Below are 21063 nucleotides of genomic sequence, written 5' to 3' on the forward strand. Positions count from 1 at the left end.
CTTCCAGTGACTTGGTATTTAGTCTTATTCATGTCCTTTGCAATCTGATGAAAGAGGACCATAGGCCAGCTAAGCCCAAAAATGATGTACAGTAATGAAAATGTTTGAACTTGATGTAAACCCGTGCCTGTTACATCATTACGCTTAACTTTTAGATTGTAAAGTGAACTACCGCATTAAACCATCCCATCCTTCAATAACCCCAACGAGCATATGCTCAGAATGTGCTCAAGTGTAGCAAGGTTGAGGCCTCCTCTGGACGTATTTCAACAGGTCCATCAAGATGCTTTGAGGGCTGGAGCACCTCTGTTATGGAGACAGGCTGAGAGAGCTGGGCTTGTTCAGCCTGGAGAAGAGAATGCTCTGGGGAGACCTTAGAGCAGCTTCCAGTACCTAAAGGGGCCAACAAGAAAGCTGGAGAGGGACTTTTTCCAAGGGTCTGTAGGAACCCGACAATGGGGAATGGCTGTAAACTGACAGAGGGGAGACTTGCATTAGACATCAGGAAGAAATTCTTCCCTGTGAGGGTGGGGAGGCATTGTCTCACAGGTGGCTGCCCAATCCCTGGCAGTGTCCAAGGCCAGGTTGGACGGGGCTTTGAGCAACCTGGTCTAGTGGAAGGTGACCGTGCCCATGGCAGGGAGGTTGGAATTGGGTGATATTTAAGGTCCCTTCCAACCCAAACCATTCTGTGATTCTATGATATGATGTGTCAACACATTTCCAAAATCAAGGTAAGTTATTCAAGGTAAGTTGTCTCCTTTCCTGAAAGCCTGTGTGTCCCCTGCAGCGCTGATGCTAATGTGCCCTGCACACACTCAGCATTTCTATGCCACTAGTTACAAGGCAGCAGCCTGGCAGCCATGGGGGTGGTTTACTTGCTGAAAGCCACCGTGCTCAGGGCATCTTTGCCACAGCCAGGGTAATTCTGCAGCTGTTTCTGTCCATCCACCTTCATTATGTTGCTTTATAAAAAGACTTATGAAGTCACCATTAGTTTAGCCTCCCATGGAATCATTTTCAAAGAAATGAGCTGGAAGTTTGTTCATTGAAATGAAAGCTATTTAACGAACAAAGCTTTCCTCCCCCTTGCTCCCTTACTGGCAAGAAAAAATGCATCAAGAAGCCTGAGTAATTTTTGACAGATAAGTGAGACGATGTGAAAAGATGTATGCAAGAGGCTAAGTGAGACTGTAGTTCATGTGCTTGGGGAGGGACTGCGGGACTTGGGGAGCAGCTACAGCTGCTTTTGGCAGAGGGCTGAGTGGCAGGACCATGGCTTGCCTCAACATAAAACTGGAGCTAAGGGCTTGTAGTTTTGAACCTGACGACATGACACCTAGTGCTGAAAATGCTGTGTAATGTAAGGGTGAAGAAAGTAAATAATATCCAGGGAGCTAAATTTCAGTTTCATAATTTTTTCTTTCCTTTGGTTTCTTTGTCTTCTGTCCTTGGTGTGAGTTATTCCAGTAAGATCCCCATTTATGTCACTGACGGAGAGTCAGCAGGAGGACTTCAGTTTGCAGAAGTTTGTTATGAATTCCTGCAGATTACACCATTGAGGATATTGCTCTTGGGCTAGAATGGCATAATGCCAAATGAGTTAGGGGATATTATTTGTGACGGTGTCGCTCCTTATGACAATTGAATGTCACTTTCTTGACTTCAGTAATGAAGTAGTTATCTTACTGCCTCGTGCCACTGCAGAGCCAAGCAATAGGAGCAACGGCAGATTCTTTAGGGCTGGTTAGTGCTGTTAATAATAGTCCAGAGAAGAATTTCTCATGGTGGCTGTTGTGTTAATGACCTTTGTGTTGTGTTAATGACCTTTCATGGAGCATTCTGCCACTGGGAACTGCTTCTGCAAAGTATTACTGGCTGCAGCTAGTGAGTAGTCTTAATATTTTACGGACTACTGCAGATTGTATTTCAGGATATGAGAGATCATTTAAGCAATGTAAGTTAGGAATGTGAAGCATGTTGCCATCTTCCCCCCTCATTTTACAGTTGGAAGTGTTAGTAACCTTTTGTATAAATATGTTTCATTTAAATGAGCAGAGTAAAAGAAATTTTAAAAAACGGCTCTCAGACACAGGTTAGTTTGTTAAAGTCTGTAACATTGAAATTTTGACATGTGTGCTTTAGTCCATTAGTTAGTCAGCATTCTTCAGGTCAAGAAGACTACAGATGCGTGAATTGTATATCGATGGGAAGATTTAGTCATTATGGTATTTCTTGAGTATACTCATTGAGCTTTGATCTAAATCTTGACTTCCTTTTATTCTTTTATAGTTTGTTCCCTTCTTGGAAGAAAGTATGTCCTTGGTGGAAAAAAGGCATGGGGGCATACGCAGTAAATACTGGGTGTATTCTCTCTGTTCTTACATAGGGCATTAACATCTTTCAGTAATATTGATGCAATTGTTGTTGAACTGAAAAAGGTATCAGAGGTGATTTCAGAATTAAGCAACTGATCATGGTTTTGCAGAAGGCAAAGAGTATGTTCAGCCCTGTCCCTTCACCCCAAATGAATTACGACAGGGAATTCTTTTAAGTTATAGCTGTGTTTATCTACCCATTTATTGGTTGCTGTTGGGGCTATGTGGAAAGTTGGCAATGCTGTTCAAAGCCACATGAAACTTTCCTTCTGCCAAGCTTTGTTAGAAATAATAGACTTATTTATTAAATGATCTGAATGTGGACTGGGATATAAATGAACCTGGACTGACTTATGATTTCTTAATAAATTGTTTTAACTCAGTTCCATAAGAAACCACAACAGCTGTGCCTCTAAATTCACTGTAAGACTCTGCTGAGTTCAGTGAGAAGTTAGGGGAAGAATTCATGTATACTGAAACTGATAAATAGATTTGGAAAGTCAAAGGGAAACTAAATTGGCATGTTGTGAGAAACCATGTCATAACAGCCAGCAGCATTTTGACTCCTGAGGTGGGACAATTTTTGTGTCCCGCTGAGAAGCAATTATATTTCTTCCTTCAGTATAAGCGCACCAATAACCCAGCTTAGGGATTGAAAGGAAAAAGAATCGTCAATGCCAACAAGCAGTAGGCACCAAAAGAGATGTGATGGAGCGTAGTCCTAATCGACCATTTTTGCCCCAAGTGCTTTAAAGGGGAGAGGCACTACTTGCTGATTATGCACCTGCTTGACTCCAGAGGATCTCTATTCCTGCAGAGTAGACCTGTCTACTCTGTGGTACTCTGTGCCACTGCACCACTTTCACTCTGCAACTGTTCACTGGGTCTGCAGTTCTAAATTATATATCAGGCTGCTTCTAAGATAACATCTGCAACTCCTCCTGTAGTTGCTGTAAGCTAATGATTTGCAACAATAGTAATAATAATGAAAAAGTTTGTGAAAAGATAAAAGATCAGTGTTATCTTTATTGCATAGTACTAAGGCAGACGCCTGCCCAAAGGGACAAGTGTTAGAGATAGGATAAGAACTGAAATTCTGGCTGCCAGTCATGGCTTTTTGCTGGCATTTACAGCTGATATTTGTACATCTGTTCTAAAAATATGAAAGTTTATCTTCTAAATAGAAGAAAGAAGAAAACATTTGAAAAGAACCTTGCCTTCCTTTCCTAGGTTATACTAACTTAAATTAATATTCAGAACACTAAAAACTTTGGGTTGCAGATGAAAGAGTTGTGTGCTATATCTAAGCTTAACCCATAAGCTCCTGTTAGGAAATCTGATCAATAAAATCAGAGTTGGTTTTATATTCCTGAGGAACTATTCCTTTGGTGTATCTTCTTTCTGCTCAGTACCTATTTGAAAAACCTTGTTGCTGTCTTGGGAACATTAGTAGGAGAGATAAATTAGGCTGTTTGACATCATCTTGTTGATAAATGTTTTCTTTTAAGACTCTTAAAGGACCTAAGTAAAGAACAGTGGAGGCTGTGACAGATACTGTCATGTCACGAGATCTACCCTTCATGCCAATGATCAGAGTTGGTTGGGAAAAACAAAGCCCAAAACAAAACAAGGTTGTTGCTGACTTTTTATTATGTATAAACATCTTGTGGCAATGTACGTATTGTTTACACTGTGATTTTCTCTCTTCAGTGTTGGGGTTTTTTTTTAATCTTATACTAATTTTTAAGTTTCTACAATTAGTTGGTGAGTTAGGTTGAGATGCATTTGTTGATCTGATTTCTCCTTGCTTCATGATATCTCATAATGAAAAAAAAATTAAGAAATATTTGGTGGATCTTCATGTTCTTTTCAGTTTGGGTTTGTCTGGGGATTTTTCCTGCTTTGAATCCTCTTTTGATTCAATGTTTGAAATATCCTGGTTGGACATTGACAAAGGTGACCATGGGAGATTTGCATGAATGGGCAAAGAAAGCAAACGTTCTGTGTGAGAACAGTAGCTGGTATATGATTTTGAGGAGATATATTTGCATCAAGCAAATAGAATGTCAGTGTATATGTGTTTCCCTGTGAGTTCAAATAATATGCTCTCTGAAGAAGCATGGGGTGGTGGTTTTGAGTGCTGCTTGAATGTGTGTTACCTATATGTAAGATGATGAGGGAAGTGAAACACCTTGGTGGTTTTTTTCCTAATGCTGTTCTATACTAAAACCCTCAGTCCCATATCCAAAGAACATCAAGCAGTGGGTTAACGTTTATTTGGATTTCATTTTGCAGCTTGGACATGTCAGAGAAAGCAGTGATTGCAGTCTCACAAAGGGAGTGAGGAGAGAGAGATAGTAAACAGAAGCTTGTTGTGTAGACAGATCTCCTAACTAAACAATTTGGTCAGTGACATGACAGTTCCTTCTCTGTCCAGAAACATCAGGAAGCGTGAAGTGAATTTCGCATCAATATTCCTTTCTTTCCTCCTCTTCCAGCAAATTCTTTTTGACTCATGGCAGTATACCAAGTGGTTGGTTTACATACCATACAGCTACAAGCTTGTGCTGCTACTCACCCTGTATTAACCTGTCAGTATCAAAAAATAAACATGAAAACAAGACACTGTAGATGACTTACTCATGGAATTTTGATTGCATTGCCTCTAAGTATATTATTTGGTATGATCTAATATTTTCTATTAATACTTTAAGAAAGAGGATAAGTGGCAGTAAAAAGTGAAGTTCATCTTATTAGAACATGTATCCTTTCCTAAAAACCCCCACATTTGTATGGTACTTCCATTCAAAAAAATTATGTTTGCAAATATTTGTCTCAGTTGGCTGGATAGCCTAACATGAATATGTATCTGTGGTGTAAAAAAAATGACCTTATTACTTTTACAAAGACATAGGCATTTATTCCAGGGTTTCCAATTCTGGAGAACAGGATCAAGGGAAGGTTTTTTTTTTTCAGTTTGCAGTTTGCTGCTTGCTTTTTTTTTTTTTTTCAGATTTGCAGTGAGTTGATTAGTCAGCTGTTAATGAACTAGGGAACCATTCATCATTTAGATACTGACTTGCCTCCTATGTTCAGGAATCATCAGAAAACAGTGAGTCTATGATATGGTCATACTCAAGTTCTTCAGTGCTTCACAGCTTTGGGTCGTTGGGACATGGACGCAGTGGTTCAGGCTCGGTAGATCATTGGAGCTGTAGATGCCTTTATAGCCTCTGCACAGTGACTCACAGTTCACCGTCTCCCATGCACGGACTGTCGGTGTTACTCCTCAGTGCTATGAGTTCTGACGATTAGCCATAATTTAAATAGTTGAATTCCCTGTCAGATGGAAATTTTCATTCCTAAGCCACGACACAATCAGTGACAATGCATGTGCTCCTAGCCTGTCTTCATGCAGAAGAAAAAAGCTTGGCTCAATGTACCTCCAGCTGTCGTATTGTAAACGTCGGTCCTGGGGAAATATACTATGCATACGTAATTCTAAGGCAGTCACTTGCATTTGTCAAACCAAGCCCTTCATGGTTTTTGTTTAAAAAAATTTCCCCACTTGCCACAATACTTCTATACATCAGCACAAAATTTTCCTGCCCCCACTGCAGAGGTCCTGGGCAGTGGCTCCTCACAGTTAAGCCATCCTGTAGGTAAGCTGTTCCAAGAGGTCAGCCCGGCTGACTCTTGCTGTGGATGCTCACTCTGCCCCAGATGAAGTCCTTCTAGAACAGACTCTGTTCTCATAGTCACCTCTGTCAACAACGCATCTAAATCCTACTCATCTTGGAGGCCTTGATCAGATTTTGGTCAGGCTTCCACTGATGTCTCACACACCTCATGGCTTCATGTGCTAATAAATCTTCTTGGTTTCAAAACAATGACACAAGAGAGACGTTTGCATGTGTCTGCAGTATAGACTGCACCTGAATTTTTAAAAACAGAGAAATGCATTGTTACATACTCCACACTTCGTATCATCATCTGTAAATTTTGCACCTGCAGTTTATGAAGAGAAAGCTTAGTTGGACCATTAAAAATGCACAAGTTCAACTTGTGTAAGCTCTTCCTTGAATAGAGCTGAAGTTCTTGTGATATGGCTTTTGCATACTTCTAAAATGATATACCACTCTTACCACATGTTAATTAGTAGGAGCTAAAATAAGGCAAATACTGAGAAATCAAGACCTTTAGTCCAAGGAAAGCATGCAGTTCCCTTTGCTTGCACACTTAAACCCACGTCTTAGTTACTAGGCTGCATGACAGTTACAGAATTTGCAGGTATGTATAGCAGGTGCAGATGTTTCTTTGCTCAAATTCTTGACCATGTGCACAACCTTCCCTGTGAGGGTGGTGAGGTGCTGGCACAGGTTGCCCAGAGAAGCTGTGGCTGCCCCATCCCTGGCAGTGTTCAAGGCCAGGTTGGACGGGGCTTTAAGCAACCTGGTCTAGTGGAAGGTGTCCCTGCCTATGGAAGGGGTGTTGGAACTGGATGATCTCTAAGGTCCCTTCCAATCCAAACCATTCTGTGATTCTATGATTCAATCAATGCTGCCAACTTAAATGACATACAGATTCAGTATTGAGCTCCTTTCCTCAGATGCTTTTAACACTTACAAACACACTGAGATTAGCTTAATTGGGAGAATGCTGCCTTAGCTATTTCAGTCCTGCTATTGATTGGTACCTTTGCACCTGACTTCATCAAGTCCACTTGAGATCTACAAGCCAGGTATAGTCAAGCCTGTACAGGGTCTGAATATGATAAATTGTTGTGGTTTTTTTTAAATACAAGATAATGGTCTGCTACAGTGTTCATGCAAGCATTAAGTTATGCTGGCATTGGTAGCACATGTATTTGTGCCTTGATGTGATTACCACAGTTTGTAGTAGGTCATGGTTTATTCTCTACCTACTTAGGAAGGCACAATAAATATTAGATAACAACAAGCCCTTGCAAGAACAGAACAGTGAGGGAAAACCTTTACCAAACTCCCCTTTTCACTCCCTTTTTCATTATTAGTGGAGTTTCTATGACTCGCATTTTCTACACCTGTTTCCTCTGTCATTTGTATCCCTGGAGTGCAAATAATACAAATGTAGCTTGTGGGCCTCCTGACACAGGCTAGTAACAGCTTATCTAACAAGAAATGCTTTATTTTTAGGGCTCTGAAGTTTGTGTTGTGCTCTTCAGTTAAAGCTTTCCTCCCGGACTAAACAGCTTTCATGTTTACGGCTGCTTGGTTGTTACCGCTTTTTTCTGTCTTGCAGGTTGTATATATACATTAGACAATATACATTTCACATCTTATAGTCTCCAGAGCATTTTTAGATTTTTGATGGAGACCGCACTCTAAAGGAAAGTTTTGGACACATGATTAGCTTTGGTTAGAGCCTTGTAAATGTTCAAAAAAGTACAAGATTGGTTTTTAAATTTTATATCTTTTTTTTATTTTCCTGTGCAAAATCTGGTAGGCAGAAGGGAAATGGCAAAAGAATGACAAGTAACTTAATAATAGTAGTTAAAAAATAGACACAATGACACAAATATATATGAAAATATGTCCTTTTTCAATGATACAATGCTTGATAAGTGTGGGTGGTCTATGATTACCTTAGGAGGTTAAATATACTACTCATGGTGTCAGTAAGTTTATCCACACAAGGGCAAGACACAGAGAAGCCTGTGTAATTTTCAGTCAAACAGAGGCAAGGATGGATAAAAGTCTCTTGAGTTTTGAAGTTGTCTTCAAGAGGTAATTGCAGGCTTGCAGTTCAGTGATACGCACTGCCTGGGTTTCATGATGTGCAATCTGACCTTGGCTTATTAAAATTCTTCTAAACTCTACCTTGGGATCTAGAGAGGCATGCACTATAAAAGAAATATAAGGGAAAGAATGACCAAGCCAATACACAAATGTCACCAACTGGCAGGGAGGTTGGAGAAAACTAGAATTTCTGTAATGTTCTGTCTTTTGGGATGAGTGGGTTACAGAGTGGCTGCCCCATGGTCCTTGCATACTACTCCTCTACACTGATCAGGCTCAAGGATTAGCTTACATATTTTTCATAGCTGAAAGACTGCTTCCCAAAACAAGCCAAAGGCAGTTCTAGGAAAAAAAAAAACCCACATGAGTTTTTGTATGTGAATGCTGTGTGGGTTGGGAGAACGAGTATTTGTAGGCTGTTATTTTGTAGTTCTTGTATTATATACCTTCTAAACAAATCTAGAGAAGGCCATATGTTATTTCCTTCCTTTCCCCCTGCCCCAAGTGGTTACTGTTTGGTAAGTAGGACTGAGCAAACTTAACGTTTTAAAAAGTTAAGTACAAGAAAGTATTTTCTCCTTTAAAATTTCGGGCCATTTGGATGCAAAACATCTTCCTCCACCTTAGTCACCTTGCACCATTCTGTCTTTTTAGTTCAAAACTGCTGAGTGCATGCATATTTATGTACTGTGGATAAAACAATCTGGTCTGGTGTGCTAACCTGTACCAGAGCTGCCAGGCTGCCACCTACAGCAGAATTTTCCTAATGCCTTTAAAACATCTGTCTCCCAGAAAATCAAATTGGTATTCCTAGAGTATTCCATCAGAGTGACTTGAAATCCGAGTCACAGACACAAATTTTCATAATAAAGCAATGTTAAAAGATATTAAGAGAATATTAGCCACTAGTACTCCATTCCTCATGCATGTTCTACTTCAGCATGCAATACTTGCTGATATTTTGATATGACTATGTATCACTGACATCTGAATGGTCCTGATAAAGTGAATGATATGAAATGAAACAATGAGCATAATCGCTTATTTCCACAGTGAAGACCAATGTATGTCTATACATATGCAAAGATGGGTGTGCATGTGTTTAGGTATTATATATAAATATACGAAGAACTTACATATAGACAGCTGTCGTAAAGGTCCGTTTATTGGTATGTGTTGTATGTAGATAAAAGCACTTAAGCAAGTGAACACTAAAGTTTCACCAATAAAAGTCAATTGTGGACTTGAGTAGAAATCACAGAATATGTAGTGGGTTGTTTTTATCAGTTTTAATCACAACTGAAGCTAGCAGTGGTAGTTTTGTGAGAGTTGTTCCCAGAGATTTGGAGCTGAAGGAGCAAAGCAGCAAATGTAAGAATTGAAAGATTTGCTAGCAGCTGTAGGTGACCTAAGAGCGCTCTCCTACCCTCTTCATGTGTGATGTCAGGGCATAAATCTTATGTTTGTCCAACCTTTCATTTCAGCAATAATACCTTTGGTTCTTAAACCCCTTCTGTAATTTTGATGGGTTATTCCATGCTTCATTACCAGCCCTGGACTGCAGTCCTGTCTGCTGCTAAAGATCTGCCATGTTTCACACCAAAGACAGCTGCATTTCAATAGCAGAAAAAGAGGTACTTGCATTTTGCATCTAATTTTGGCCTTCTTTAGTGTCTTTCTAAATAAGATGTATCAAACGGCACTATAAAAGAATCTGAAGGGGATGCTCTAGTGACCTAGAAGTTGCAGAGTGTATTGCTAAGGGAGAGATTATTTTCAGGAACTTGCAAGAAAAACTTGCACAGAAAATTGCATTCTGTTTGAAAATGCTTGCTGATTTTGTCAGAATAACCATCAGGTCAGAGGAATACAAGCTTCTGTTGATATAGTAATTTAAACCAGGTAGTTGGAATGAGGCATAATAACATCCAATATTGTAGCTCTATGGGGGAATGCCATTTACAGGAAGAGCAATGTAAAGTACAACTGTTTGAAAAACAAAAAGTTTGAAAAACTGTTTGAAAAACAAAAAGTCTGCAAAAGAGGCCATGAACCCAGAACCAAGGGGGATCGTGAGTCACTGGCCATGGCACTAATTTTGGCATCAAATGAGATTTGAGCTGGAAATGACAATAATGAATTACATGTTTAATAAAAAAAATTGGCCACTCACTACATAAAGGTTTGTCATCACTTACGTAGATGTCACATTATGCATCTAATCAACTGAAAGCAGTACTTGGGGGAAAAAATGACTTTGTTATTTCTGGAATGCACACACATGGGATCTGGATCAGAGAGCAGAAGTTTAAGCTGGCATTGCTCTTGTAAGACTCCATCAACATGCTATATTCACTTCTGGCCATCTTAGAAGAAGATGCTAAGAAACTGAAGGACTTTTAAATAGACAGAAATAAGATTAAAAGGGAAGGATTGCCTAGTGAAGCAAAATGCTAAGTAATTGCAAGCATATAGCTTGCCTAAAAGAAAAAGGGAAGGATCTACAGCTCTGTGCCTTTGCGCAAAGTATAAAATTCTTGGCAGTAGTGAATGAGATATGATATTTCATCTGGATATAAATATTAACTTGTGGAAAGAGTTTAGGAACAAGAAGATGTCTCTCAAGGACTCCTCACAATCACTTACTGAATTACGTGATATAGTGCATGAAAAGAGATCATTGTTGATATTGACTTTTAAATGGACCTTCTTGCCGAACTAAAGCCAGTCCTATAATGTGAGTCAACTAGATGACCTAAGAGATCACTTCTGTTATCACCACTGTGATTCTACTCCATCCATAACATAATTCTTGACCTTCTGAAATACTTTGTGCATTAGAGTCACTCCCCTGTCACTTATTCTGTCTATCATGTATTCTTAGTCTTTCTTCACCAGGCATATTGAATGTTAAACAGGTTCCTTGCAAGTTTTTTCCTTGCAAGTAGTCAGTTTTCGCATGTTCCTGGGTCCATGTGTTCAGCTATGTAACATTTCGTAAGAAGTGATAAAACTATTGATACTCGATTTCAACTTAACTTCGAGTTAAGTTGATAAAGCACTTCAGGTATACTTAAGGGATGAAATTAAGGACAGACTGATATTAAAAATTCCATTTGAAGTCTAGACTCCTCTATCCTTTCTCTGAAATTCAGACATTCTTTAATACAGGTAATTTTGATTCAGGTGCAATATAGGAATGAAATTGTCAATTCAAGTTTATTATCAATGCTGAAAGAAGAAAATGTGCATGGTTTTCCATTTGAGTGCTCCCTTGGATTTGCCTAGGGATCCATTTCAGTGGAGACATGGTGAAGTTCAGTCAAGCTCTGGTGTGTTTTGGGTTTCCTCGGGAGCACAGAAGTGCCCAGCTCCTTTTTCCTTCATGTTGCTGAGAACAGGTGGCCTCCTCTGGGGTCACCAAGTATATTTAGGGCTGAAACTTGAGCAGACTGGAGCCAGATTGGCTGTGTAATTCACATACGTAATTAGGAGCCGATGCTCTATCAGGCTTGCTCTTGCCCAGTGCTGCTCAGGAGGGAGGACTGGAGAGGCTTTGCTCCTAAGGATATTTACTAGATGTTGCTGGTAAGAACATTTTAATCACATTTCACTTCTTTGCCTTAGAATAGGATCTTGAGCTGTTTACCAATTCTGTAGTTTTTTGGGAGTAGCCGTTCTGCCATGCCCATGGAAGTCAGATCTTCTGGTCTGTATGACTAGTAGCAAATTGCAGTAAGAGGAAAGGACCCGGAACTGCGTTTTGGAAGTGTAACTGAAGGTTACAGTAGTGACTGTATAGATTGTATCCTTATATACAGTTCTAATTCTTGAGTTTATTCATAAGCTTTGGCCTACTTATTCATACAACATGCCACTTATGGAGTTATTCTTCATTTATTTTAATAGCTAACATTCTGGTTTAACTTTTTTTTATTTTTTGGTAATTTTTCTGAACACATTGGAACTAAAAAGGGACAGCACTTTATGTTCCTATATTTAACCTGGTTACTAGACTTCACTTGCCCCAGAAGGAATTGCAGTTTAGCCAGCTAAACAAAACCACCCCGTCACTTGGTAGTATTAGCTTACACGGCAAATATCTTTGGACTCAGGAACAGCTGTTCCAAAGCCTCATCCCCTGCCAGCATTAGAAACAGAGCTGTATTCTCTGGTGGAAAATTGTAGCTTTGTCTCACAGCAAAATCTCTGTGTTAATTAATTCGTTTAGCGGTTTTGACAGTCATGTGTACTTTGTAGTTTAGCGAACTGTGTGGATTTTCATACTTTCCAGGTCTGAAGAAACAGAGGGAAAAAAGTCACAACAGCTAAATAAAAACCCAACCCAGACCATCTATATAGGCTAATGCTGGGAAGACAAAAATTGTCTCATTAACCTAAGGCCCCTTAAAATATTTACAAACTTTTCCCGTATTATGCTTTTACTTATGAATTAATGTAGTAGAATATGTAGATAAAGCTCCTACTCAAACAGGAGCTTGAATAATGTCATGAAATAGTATAAAATAATCAGAGAGAAAAATTCTTCAAATAATCTTATTGTAATAAAAAACCCCTCAAACCAGACTTCAAGAAATCTCTTCCTCTGCTTTTTTAATTTCTTTTATATTTTCATTGAATTCCAGTATTGGTGTTACAACTATTAGAATAAAGTATTTGTCCAAAATTGTAATTTATGTCAGTATATTTACAATTTAATTTGATGTTTTCCCATAATATTTAAAGTAATGCCAGATCTCAACTTTATCTCTGCTGTTCAAGTTCTTTCAGTAAGTAGCCAACAACATTGTAATAATCTGACTAGTTACTAACAGTGACCTCAGGCACTTTATGATCTTGACTAGTTCATCATATTTTCAGTCCTGGGCTAATGCTGTTTTCACACTTTCATTTGCTTTCATTGCGTGACCAGTAAGTGGGGGAGAGACGGAAGAATACCCTCAAAATGGAGGAAGAAGAATATGAGGAGGTTGTGGAGGTAAGAAGAAAAAGAGAGTAGAAATATTTGTTTTCTGCCTTGTGAATGAATATATTAATCACTTTAACGAGACATTGCTCTGAGCATAGATGGTTGCTTGCTGTTTGCTCTCTGAAGATTAGGGTATGATTAGATATCTATTAAATGGTTTAATAAGTAAACAACAACAACAACAAAAAAGTTGCTCTCAGTGGAGCAAAGTCTCCCTGGATCCCGTCATAGTTGCTCTGTTTAAATAAGGACTGTAACCAACCCACACCTACATTGCGAGGTTTTGTAATTACTCTTCTGTGTAATTATAGATGCAGTGGGCCATCTCTTTTGCCTTCTGGCTTGCCCTCTGTCATCCAGTCGATGCTATAGAGGATGACTTTGGAAGCCACTTTCTAGCCTCACCTCTGTGCCCACTGAAATGCAGAAATGCAGCAGTTTTATGCCACCATTAACCAATTTAACCTTGGAAGCTGCAGAGATGGAGCTAGATTTAAACCTGTAGATGTCAGTGGAGTTGCATCAGGGACTAATTTGCCAATAGGGCATTTAAACTAACAGTTATATGCCTAATTATTTAGTCTCAGCAATTTGATTAAAAAAACCCCAGGAACTGAAGAACCTACAGCTTCCTCTAATGTGCAAGTGCCATTGGAATAATGACTTTGCTATTGAAACAATATATGAGATTAATAAACAGTGTGGTCTTACCTGTTGCATGATTACTACTCTGAAATGAAATTATGTGTTATGAAATACATAAATGATTGTAACAAATTGCTCAGTGTTTGAAGAAAAGAAGACGACAATACAAATGGGGGTATCCCACAACTCATTATCTCCACACAGTATTCAATGGACTGTTAATTTCAGGCAATGTGACAGCATTGAGCCCTGACTGCAGATCTTGTACATTTCAAATACTGAATGGAGTCAAGTCAAATGGTTTACCAGTCAAATTAGTTAAATGTGTTTTGGAAAATAAGTGTTACTGCTCATAAAGTCCATTGTAAGGACACTGTACCACCTAGTTACAAAGACACCAGTCCTTCATTAAGTTTCCTATTACCATGTTACTTGTAATTGCCTTTATGCTTCCGGAGCATAATGTGCTTTCTGTAACAAAATGTGTATTTATTTGCTATCGATGTTTATTTGTTGTTGCTGGAATTATGATACGTTGGGCTTTTTGACTACACAACTCTGTTTCAGTCTTTGTTTTTAATTTTCAATCACCACCTTCCTGTAACCACATCCCTAGGGCAGACCGAGATGGTACTGCTTTAGCAGCTTCCCTCGAGACGGTCATAATGAGAAAGAAGTTAAGGAAAACAGAACAATAGCATCTGGTACAATTTTAAGGCAGCTTAAGCCTTTCCGGAGTTTTCTTAGCTAGAATTACACTTCTGTATGAACCACCTATTTTAAACTATCAGAAATTCATCTTCTAAAAGAGTAGAAAATTATTGCTTAATAATGAGTGACTGAAAAATTTTTGAGGATTATACAATACTATTTTCTGTCTCTCTCTGGAGTTATTAGACTGCACTGAACATTGTAGATATTTGTGCAAAAACCCCACCGTGAATGACACAAACCTTTGCTGCTGAGTTACTCGAGGCTCTGTGGAAGGTGGGTCAAACATGGTGTAAGGCCCCACGACCAGAAATTGCCTCAAAACAACCCTTGAAAGGTTGAAACCTTGAAACAAAGCTTGAAAGTATGGGCTACTTACATGAACCTAACTTCGAGGAACAATTAATATGAATTTTTTAGGGCTTGATTCAAAGTGGTTTTTGTTCCCACAGTTTTGGCATGTGAGCCTGAGCAAACCATTGTTGAGGAGATTTTTAAAGATAAAAACTGCATTTTACGTTTTCTCCTTTCTGGAAGCCAGTGGCAGGTCAAGCACCCTTTGAATAAAACACTGCTGTTTACTACAGCGGGCGGCGCAACGGCTTGAAGTGGTTTTCTGTTCGTTAAGCAGCGAGGGGAGCTGGAGGGCGAGGGGCGCCCCGACGCGGCCGCCTCCCCTCAGCGGCGGGACGGCGCCACCGTGCGGCCGCCATTTGCTGTGTGGCCGCGGCTTGCGGCGAGCGTGGCGGCAGCGGGCGCCGCGTTTGTTCCTCGGCTCCTCTCCGAGCTGACTGGCGCCTCCGGCTGCTGCAAGCTGAGTGCCCTGGCCACGGCAAGCTGCCAGCGGGGAGCGAAGCCCACACAGCAACAAGACATAGTCCTTGTTGGCTCTCCGGGGTCAGTTGCACTGCAGGTCCAGAAGGAAGAGATGAGCATGCTTTGCACCGTAATGGAAGTGAGAAAGAGTTTGTTGGTAGTACCATCATGAAAAGCAAGAGGCAGAGTCATGCACGGCAAGGCAGGAGTGCCCCTTGGAGACCATGGTTGAATGGGTGAGGGGTGGTGGCCATCAGGATGGAGAAGGCAGGAAGCTTGTGGTTTCTGGCAACAGGAGGAAGGTTCGTGCTTTACCTGCAGATCCGCCACTTCACATAGATGCAGTGCTATGGGAACTTCTTTAGGCAGCTGGAGAAAGGCTCACAGGCACAGGCCTTGTGCTTCAGGATGGCTTTAACCACCCAAGTATCTCGTGGAACGGCCTATGGCTGGGCACAAGCAACCTAGGGGATTTTGGGAAAGTGCTTTGAAGATTAATTTCATAGTACAGTTGATTGATGAACTGGGAGAGATGCTCTGCTGGACATGCTACTCACGAACAAGAAAGAACTGATGGAAGATGCAAAGGTCAAGGGCAGCCAGGGCCAGCAGCAGTGGCCACAAGACTGTGGAGTTGAAGATTCAGAGAGGAGTGAGCAAGATAAACAAAATTACAAGGAACAGGCAAAATGCTGAGGTAATTGAAGCCTATTTTGCCTCAGGTTTGATAAGGCTTTTCCTATGGTCTTCCACATCTTTGACCTTCCCAGCAGAGACATAGGAGTGAAGTAGTAGCCACAGCAGAGGAAGATGGAGTTAGGGTTGACAACCCATGGGGAGGTACACAGTTCAATAGGACCAGAGGAGATGAATCCAGGGGTGCTGAGGGAATGGGCTGATGACATTGCAAGGCTGCTATCATCTTTGAAAGCTCGTAGTCATGCAAGGATGTTCCTGCTGACTGGAAAAAGATGTCATATCCATCTTCAAGAAAGGCAAGAAAGAAGATCCAGGGAATTACAGGCTGGTCAGCCTCACATCAGACCTTGGGAAGGCTATGGAGCAAATACTTTTAGAAGCTATTTTTAAACCCATGCAGCACATGAAGGTCATGGGGAGCAGTGAACATTGATATATCAAAGGCACATCATGGCTGATCAAACTGATTGCTTTTTATAATGAGTTCACTGCTGCTATGGACAACGGGAGACCAGTGAATGTTGCACACCTTGACTACTTAAGGAAGTTTTCTGAAAGTCTCCCATAGTCTTCTTATCACCAAATTTCTGAGATGTGGGATGGGCAAGTGATCAATAAAGTGGGTGGAAAATTGGCTGGGCTGCTGAGCTGAGAATTGTCATCAGTAGTACAAAGCCCAGCTGGCAACCACTAACTACTGGTATCCTTCAAGGATCTGTAGGTGGGAACAACTCTGAGGACAGCATTAGGGAGAGAAACTTACCACAGTCCTCTCAGTGTATTACCAAGGACTTGGAAAATCCTGGGGTTTTGAATGCTAATTCTTTCTTTTAATGCATTCATCATTGTCTTCCCTCTGGTAGTTAAAATAAAATAATGATCTTTCATTAATTATTTGGGAGGAATGTATGGAAAAAAATCCAATCATTAATGCAAAAAAAATGAACAGATGTTCAGAATTACTAAGGTTGCAAATGTGACCACATAGGTACCTATGAACTACAGTCCTATTTCCCCAGAAGTGTGTTTTTAAAACAGCTTAATGGAAGCTACAATTTGCTATTCTGATGATCTGGCCTAACAATGATTTTTTTTTTTTTTCCTTTTTTTCATAGTATTACATTGAAGAGACAACTATTGAGGAGGATGAACCATATGAGGTAAAGGTCCCTGTAATGCTGCATGTGGTTTATATATGCATGAAATTAACAAGTAATGCTAAATTTTGTATGCCACGAACTAATTTTTCATATTAACCACACAAGTATCAGTGAACAGTTGCTTCTTAAAACTTTATTTCCCCTGCAAGACTCTGTTGTGGGATGATCTGGAGGACTCCTAGCTTGTTCTGAGTATCCTATCTGCTACTCATTGGTTTCCATTAGAGGGAGTTGTGGCTGTGTCCATCAGAAAAGCCTTGTCCTAATTTCTGTCCCACCCTGTATCTTCCATTTGCTTTTGCCCAGTAGCTGTTTGCGCAGAAGCTAACAAAATTAAGCAATAGGTTCTGTTAATAATAGGAAACACAGACAGGAAGGTTATTTGGGTAACATATTGGCAAAATCCAATCTTCACTGTTAAAAATGAACAGAATTATCAAGGATGTGAATGTGACTACATTCACATATGTGAATATGTACATATCAATGATGGGCACATACATGCATTATCCTTAACCTCACTATGAGGAGAACTATAAAAAGATTCTGCTTGAAGCCAGTTTATATCAGTTCTGTTCCCTTCACCTTGTGTAATTTCACCAAAAAGTTGTGATTTGCAAATTTTTTTCACGTCACTGGTAACAAGTACTTGAGTCACTAAGCCATTATTATCATAATTCGAAATTCTACATGCAATATAGACATAACCCAACTCTGCTATGTTACTATGAAATATTCTTCGTGATATAGGCGTATCTGGAAACAAAAGCTTAAGGTTTCACTTTGTGAGTGTGTTTCCTTCCAAACAAAAGATCTGTTCCCAAAGTCTTCCTGTATTTTTAATTTAATAAAATACGATTTGATTAATACTCTTTCAGCAAGTAATGGAGGATTACATTTTTGAAGGAAGACAACCATCTTATTATTTTTAAGATTAATTCAGCCACTGCATCCATCAGGTGTTCTAAAATCTCTAGGCAGACTGGATTTAAAGGGAGCAAGAGCATGACTGGTCGTTTGTGTGTCTGATTTGCATCAGTTAGTGTTGTGGAATGAAGAATGACATATGAGTATGAATGTGTTTCTACCTGATGTGATTACACCTAAATATAGTCTAATGCATTAGTGTTATGTGGTCCTGTGAGATATTGTTCTGGTTTCAGCTGGGATAGAGTTAATTTTCTTCCTAGTAGCTGGTGCAGTGCTGTGTTTTGGCTTTAGGCTGAGAACAATGCTGATAACACACCAATGTTTTAGTTGTTACTAAGTAGCACTTACCCTGATCAAAGACTTTTCAGTCTCTCATGCTCTGTCAGTGAGGAGGGGCACGGGAAGCCAGGAGGAAGCAGAGACAGGACACCTGACCCAAACTAGCCAAAAGGGTATTCCACACCACAGCATGTCATGTCCAGTATATAAACTGGGGGTAGTTATCTGGAAGGGACTGACTGCTGCTCGGGTGAGGCTGGGTATCATTCAGCAGCTGGTGAGCAATTGTGTTCTGCATAACTTGTGTTTACTGGGATTTTTGTTGGTTTTCTTTGTTGGTTTTTTGAGTGGTTTGGTGTTTTTTTTCCCTTTAGTTTTATCTCTCACTCTCTGTGTTATTCCTATCACTAGTATTAGTATTATATTGTACTTTATTTTAGTTAGTAAACAGTTCTCATCTCAACCTGTGGGTTTTACATTCTTGCGATCCTCCTCCCCGTTCTACCTGAGAAGGGGGGGAGCAGGGGAGTGAGCGAGCGGCTGCATGGGACTGAGTTGCAGTTGCGTTTAAATCATGACAGATATATGAAAACAAAAGATTTTTCTTTTTTTTTTTTTTTTTTTTTTTGACAAGGTGCTCTATTTTCAGAATCAAGCCTCTCCAAGTTTTAGAAATGTATTACAACTTTTTATAGCACATAGCTGCATGTTTTGTTATGCATCTAGAACAAAGGCAGCAGGAGCCCCACTCTTCCAGTGCCTCTGGACAATAATTACATGAGTTTGGTACAGAGATCAGTCAGTCAGTTAATTCCTTGTGGGTTTTTTAGGTCGGGTGATGCATTGTGAGCATACTTTGCCCAATAGGAAAAGTGTCTCTGAATTTCTGTCTTGCAGGTGGTTCCTGGATAAGAACTGAGCATACTTTTACTAAATAGGGGAGATGAAAAATGCTTCTCCCGTTAAACTTTTATAGCTGTAAAGCAAGTAATTGTTTTCTTTATTCCCAGGTGGTCACTGAGATCACTGAGACCATTAGCACAGACTTCACAGGTCCTAAAACTACTACCTATACTGTTGAACGTGAAAAATCTGTTGAAGATGAAGCACCTCCGGTCAGAAAGAAGACAATACGGGCAAAAGTGGACCCATCTAAGTTTTTGACACCTTACCTGCAGCACAGTAATAAAATGAAGGACCTGTTCAGTGAAGTAAGTTGTCCTATGTCTTTTATTTCTTGAAGAACACCAACTTTAAAAATATTTAATAGGGATTATTGCAAACCTTCATGCTACTATTTTGTCTCCTGTACTTTGTTTCATGATGTGTATTAATGTTACTTGCCTGAAGTGGGAAGTTTCCTTCTTTGAATTACCCTGTCTTGCCCATTTCTTGCTTAAGTGCATTAGGTAATCATTAGGCACAAGAAATGGCTAAAGATTGACGGAGATATCAGTTAATAGGACTCCTGCACTATCTGACCTGGATATCTGAGTGAACGATGATAAGAAGGATTAGTGTCTATTGAATAGCAAACCTCATTGAATATACTATTCAATGTGCATTCTCAATATACAGAGAAATATACTATTTAATAGTATATTTAATATATACTATTAAATAGTATATATACTAATAGTATATATACTATATATGTTACATATAGTCTATATATTAAATAGTATATTTCTCTATCCGTCTACCTATATCCAAGAAAAATCCTTGTGCACAGTATATAGGAACAAACAAAAACCTAAATTCCTGGTACAGGATACTGAAGTAGAGTTGACTAATACTGTATGATGTCGTGAAAAGTGGAAAACAACTGCTCTGCACTGATGTAGATGGTGTCAGATCCCTTTTCCTAAATCCTAATGTATGTTACCTACCAATATTCACTGTTAAAGGATTATGTGAGATCATAGGTCTAGGACTTCCACCTCCACCCACATATTTTCTGTATCTTTGGTCACTGAACCAACTAACCGTAAATTTATCAATACTAAGCTCCCAAGGAGAATATAATCAATTAGAGGTGATCTAAACCAGGCTAAATTTAGAAATTGATATTTTCTATTGTGGATGCAAGATGGAAAAAAGTCAGTTGGCTAAAATAAGCGTAACTCTGCAAATGTGATTGTGTAATGCTAGTTGGTATTATTGAATAATCTGCCCCAAATTCCTATACTAACCAGATAAATAAATCAGTAATTGCTACACACATTTCTTCCAGAGCTTCAGAATATGTCTTAGTTACATTTGTTATTATTTTCTTTCAGAACAAGTATAAAGAAAAATTTAGAAAAGAAAGAGGAAAGCCATATGCTTCCACAGTTGATACCCCAGAAATTCGGAGAATCAAGAAAGTGCAGGACCAGCTTAGTGAGGTAGGTAACAATTGTGTAGGAAAAAATATCAGTGAGTAGTAAAGAAGTAAATTAAGTCACAATTTTAAATGTTAGATAAGAAGTGATAAATTTTTTATGACATTGTGATAAGGCAATCTGAACATTTAGCAGAAACTTTATCAGATTTCAAGAACAAGGAATACAGAGTATATGACAAGTTTGAGTTCTGTGAGGTAGGTTGGAATTTAAGCCTTCCAGAAAGAGAGATGTGATGTTTCCTTTCTAGCTGAATAATAACCCTGCTTCATTGTACCTAAAGAGGTTTGAAAA

General features: G+C 39.4%; 1 protein-coding gene across 1 annotated transcript in view; it reads left to right on the forward strand.

The window, feature by feature from the left end:
• Positions 1–13121: 13121 nt before the first annotated feature.
• The window catches only part of NEB (nebulin), a 128701-nt gene continuing 120759 nt past the window's right edge, over positions 13122–21063 (forward strand). Inside the window, exons 1-5 of the mRNA XM_030488081.1 lie at positions 13122–13154; positions 15133–15456; positions 17132–17176; positions 19396–19596; positions 20665–20772. Coding sequence (XP_030343941.1) covers positions 13122–13154; positions 15133–15456; positions 17132–17176; positions 19396–19596; positions 20665–20772 — 711 coding nt within the window. The remainder of the gene's footprint in view (positions 13155–15132; positions 15457–17131; positions 17177–19395; positions 19597–20664; positions 20773–21063) is intronic.

The sequence above is a fragment of the Strigops habroptila genome, chromosome 5, assembly GCF_004027225.2.
Source record: "Strigops habroptila isolate Jane chromosome 5, bStrHab1.2.pri, whole genome shotgun sequence".
Taxonomy (NCBI): domain Eukaryota; kingdom Metazoa; phylum Chordata; class Aves; order Psittaciformes; family Psittacidae; genus Strigops; species Strigops habroptila.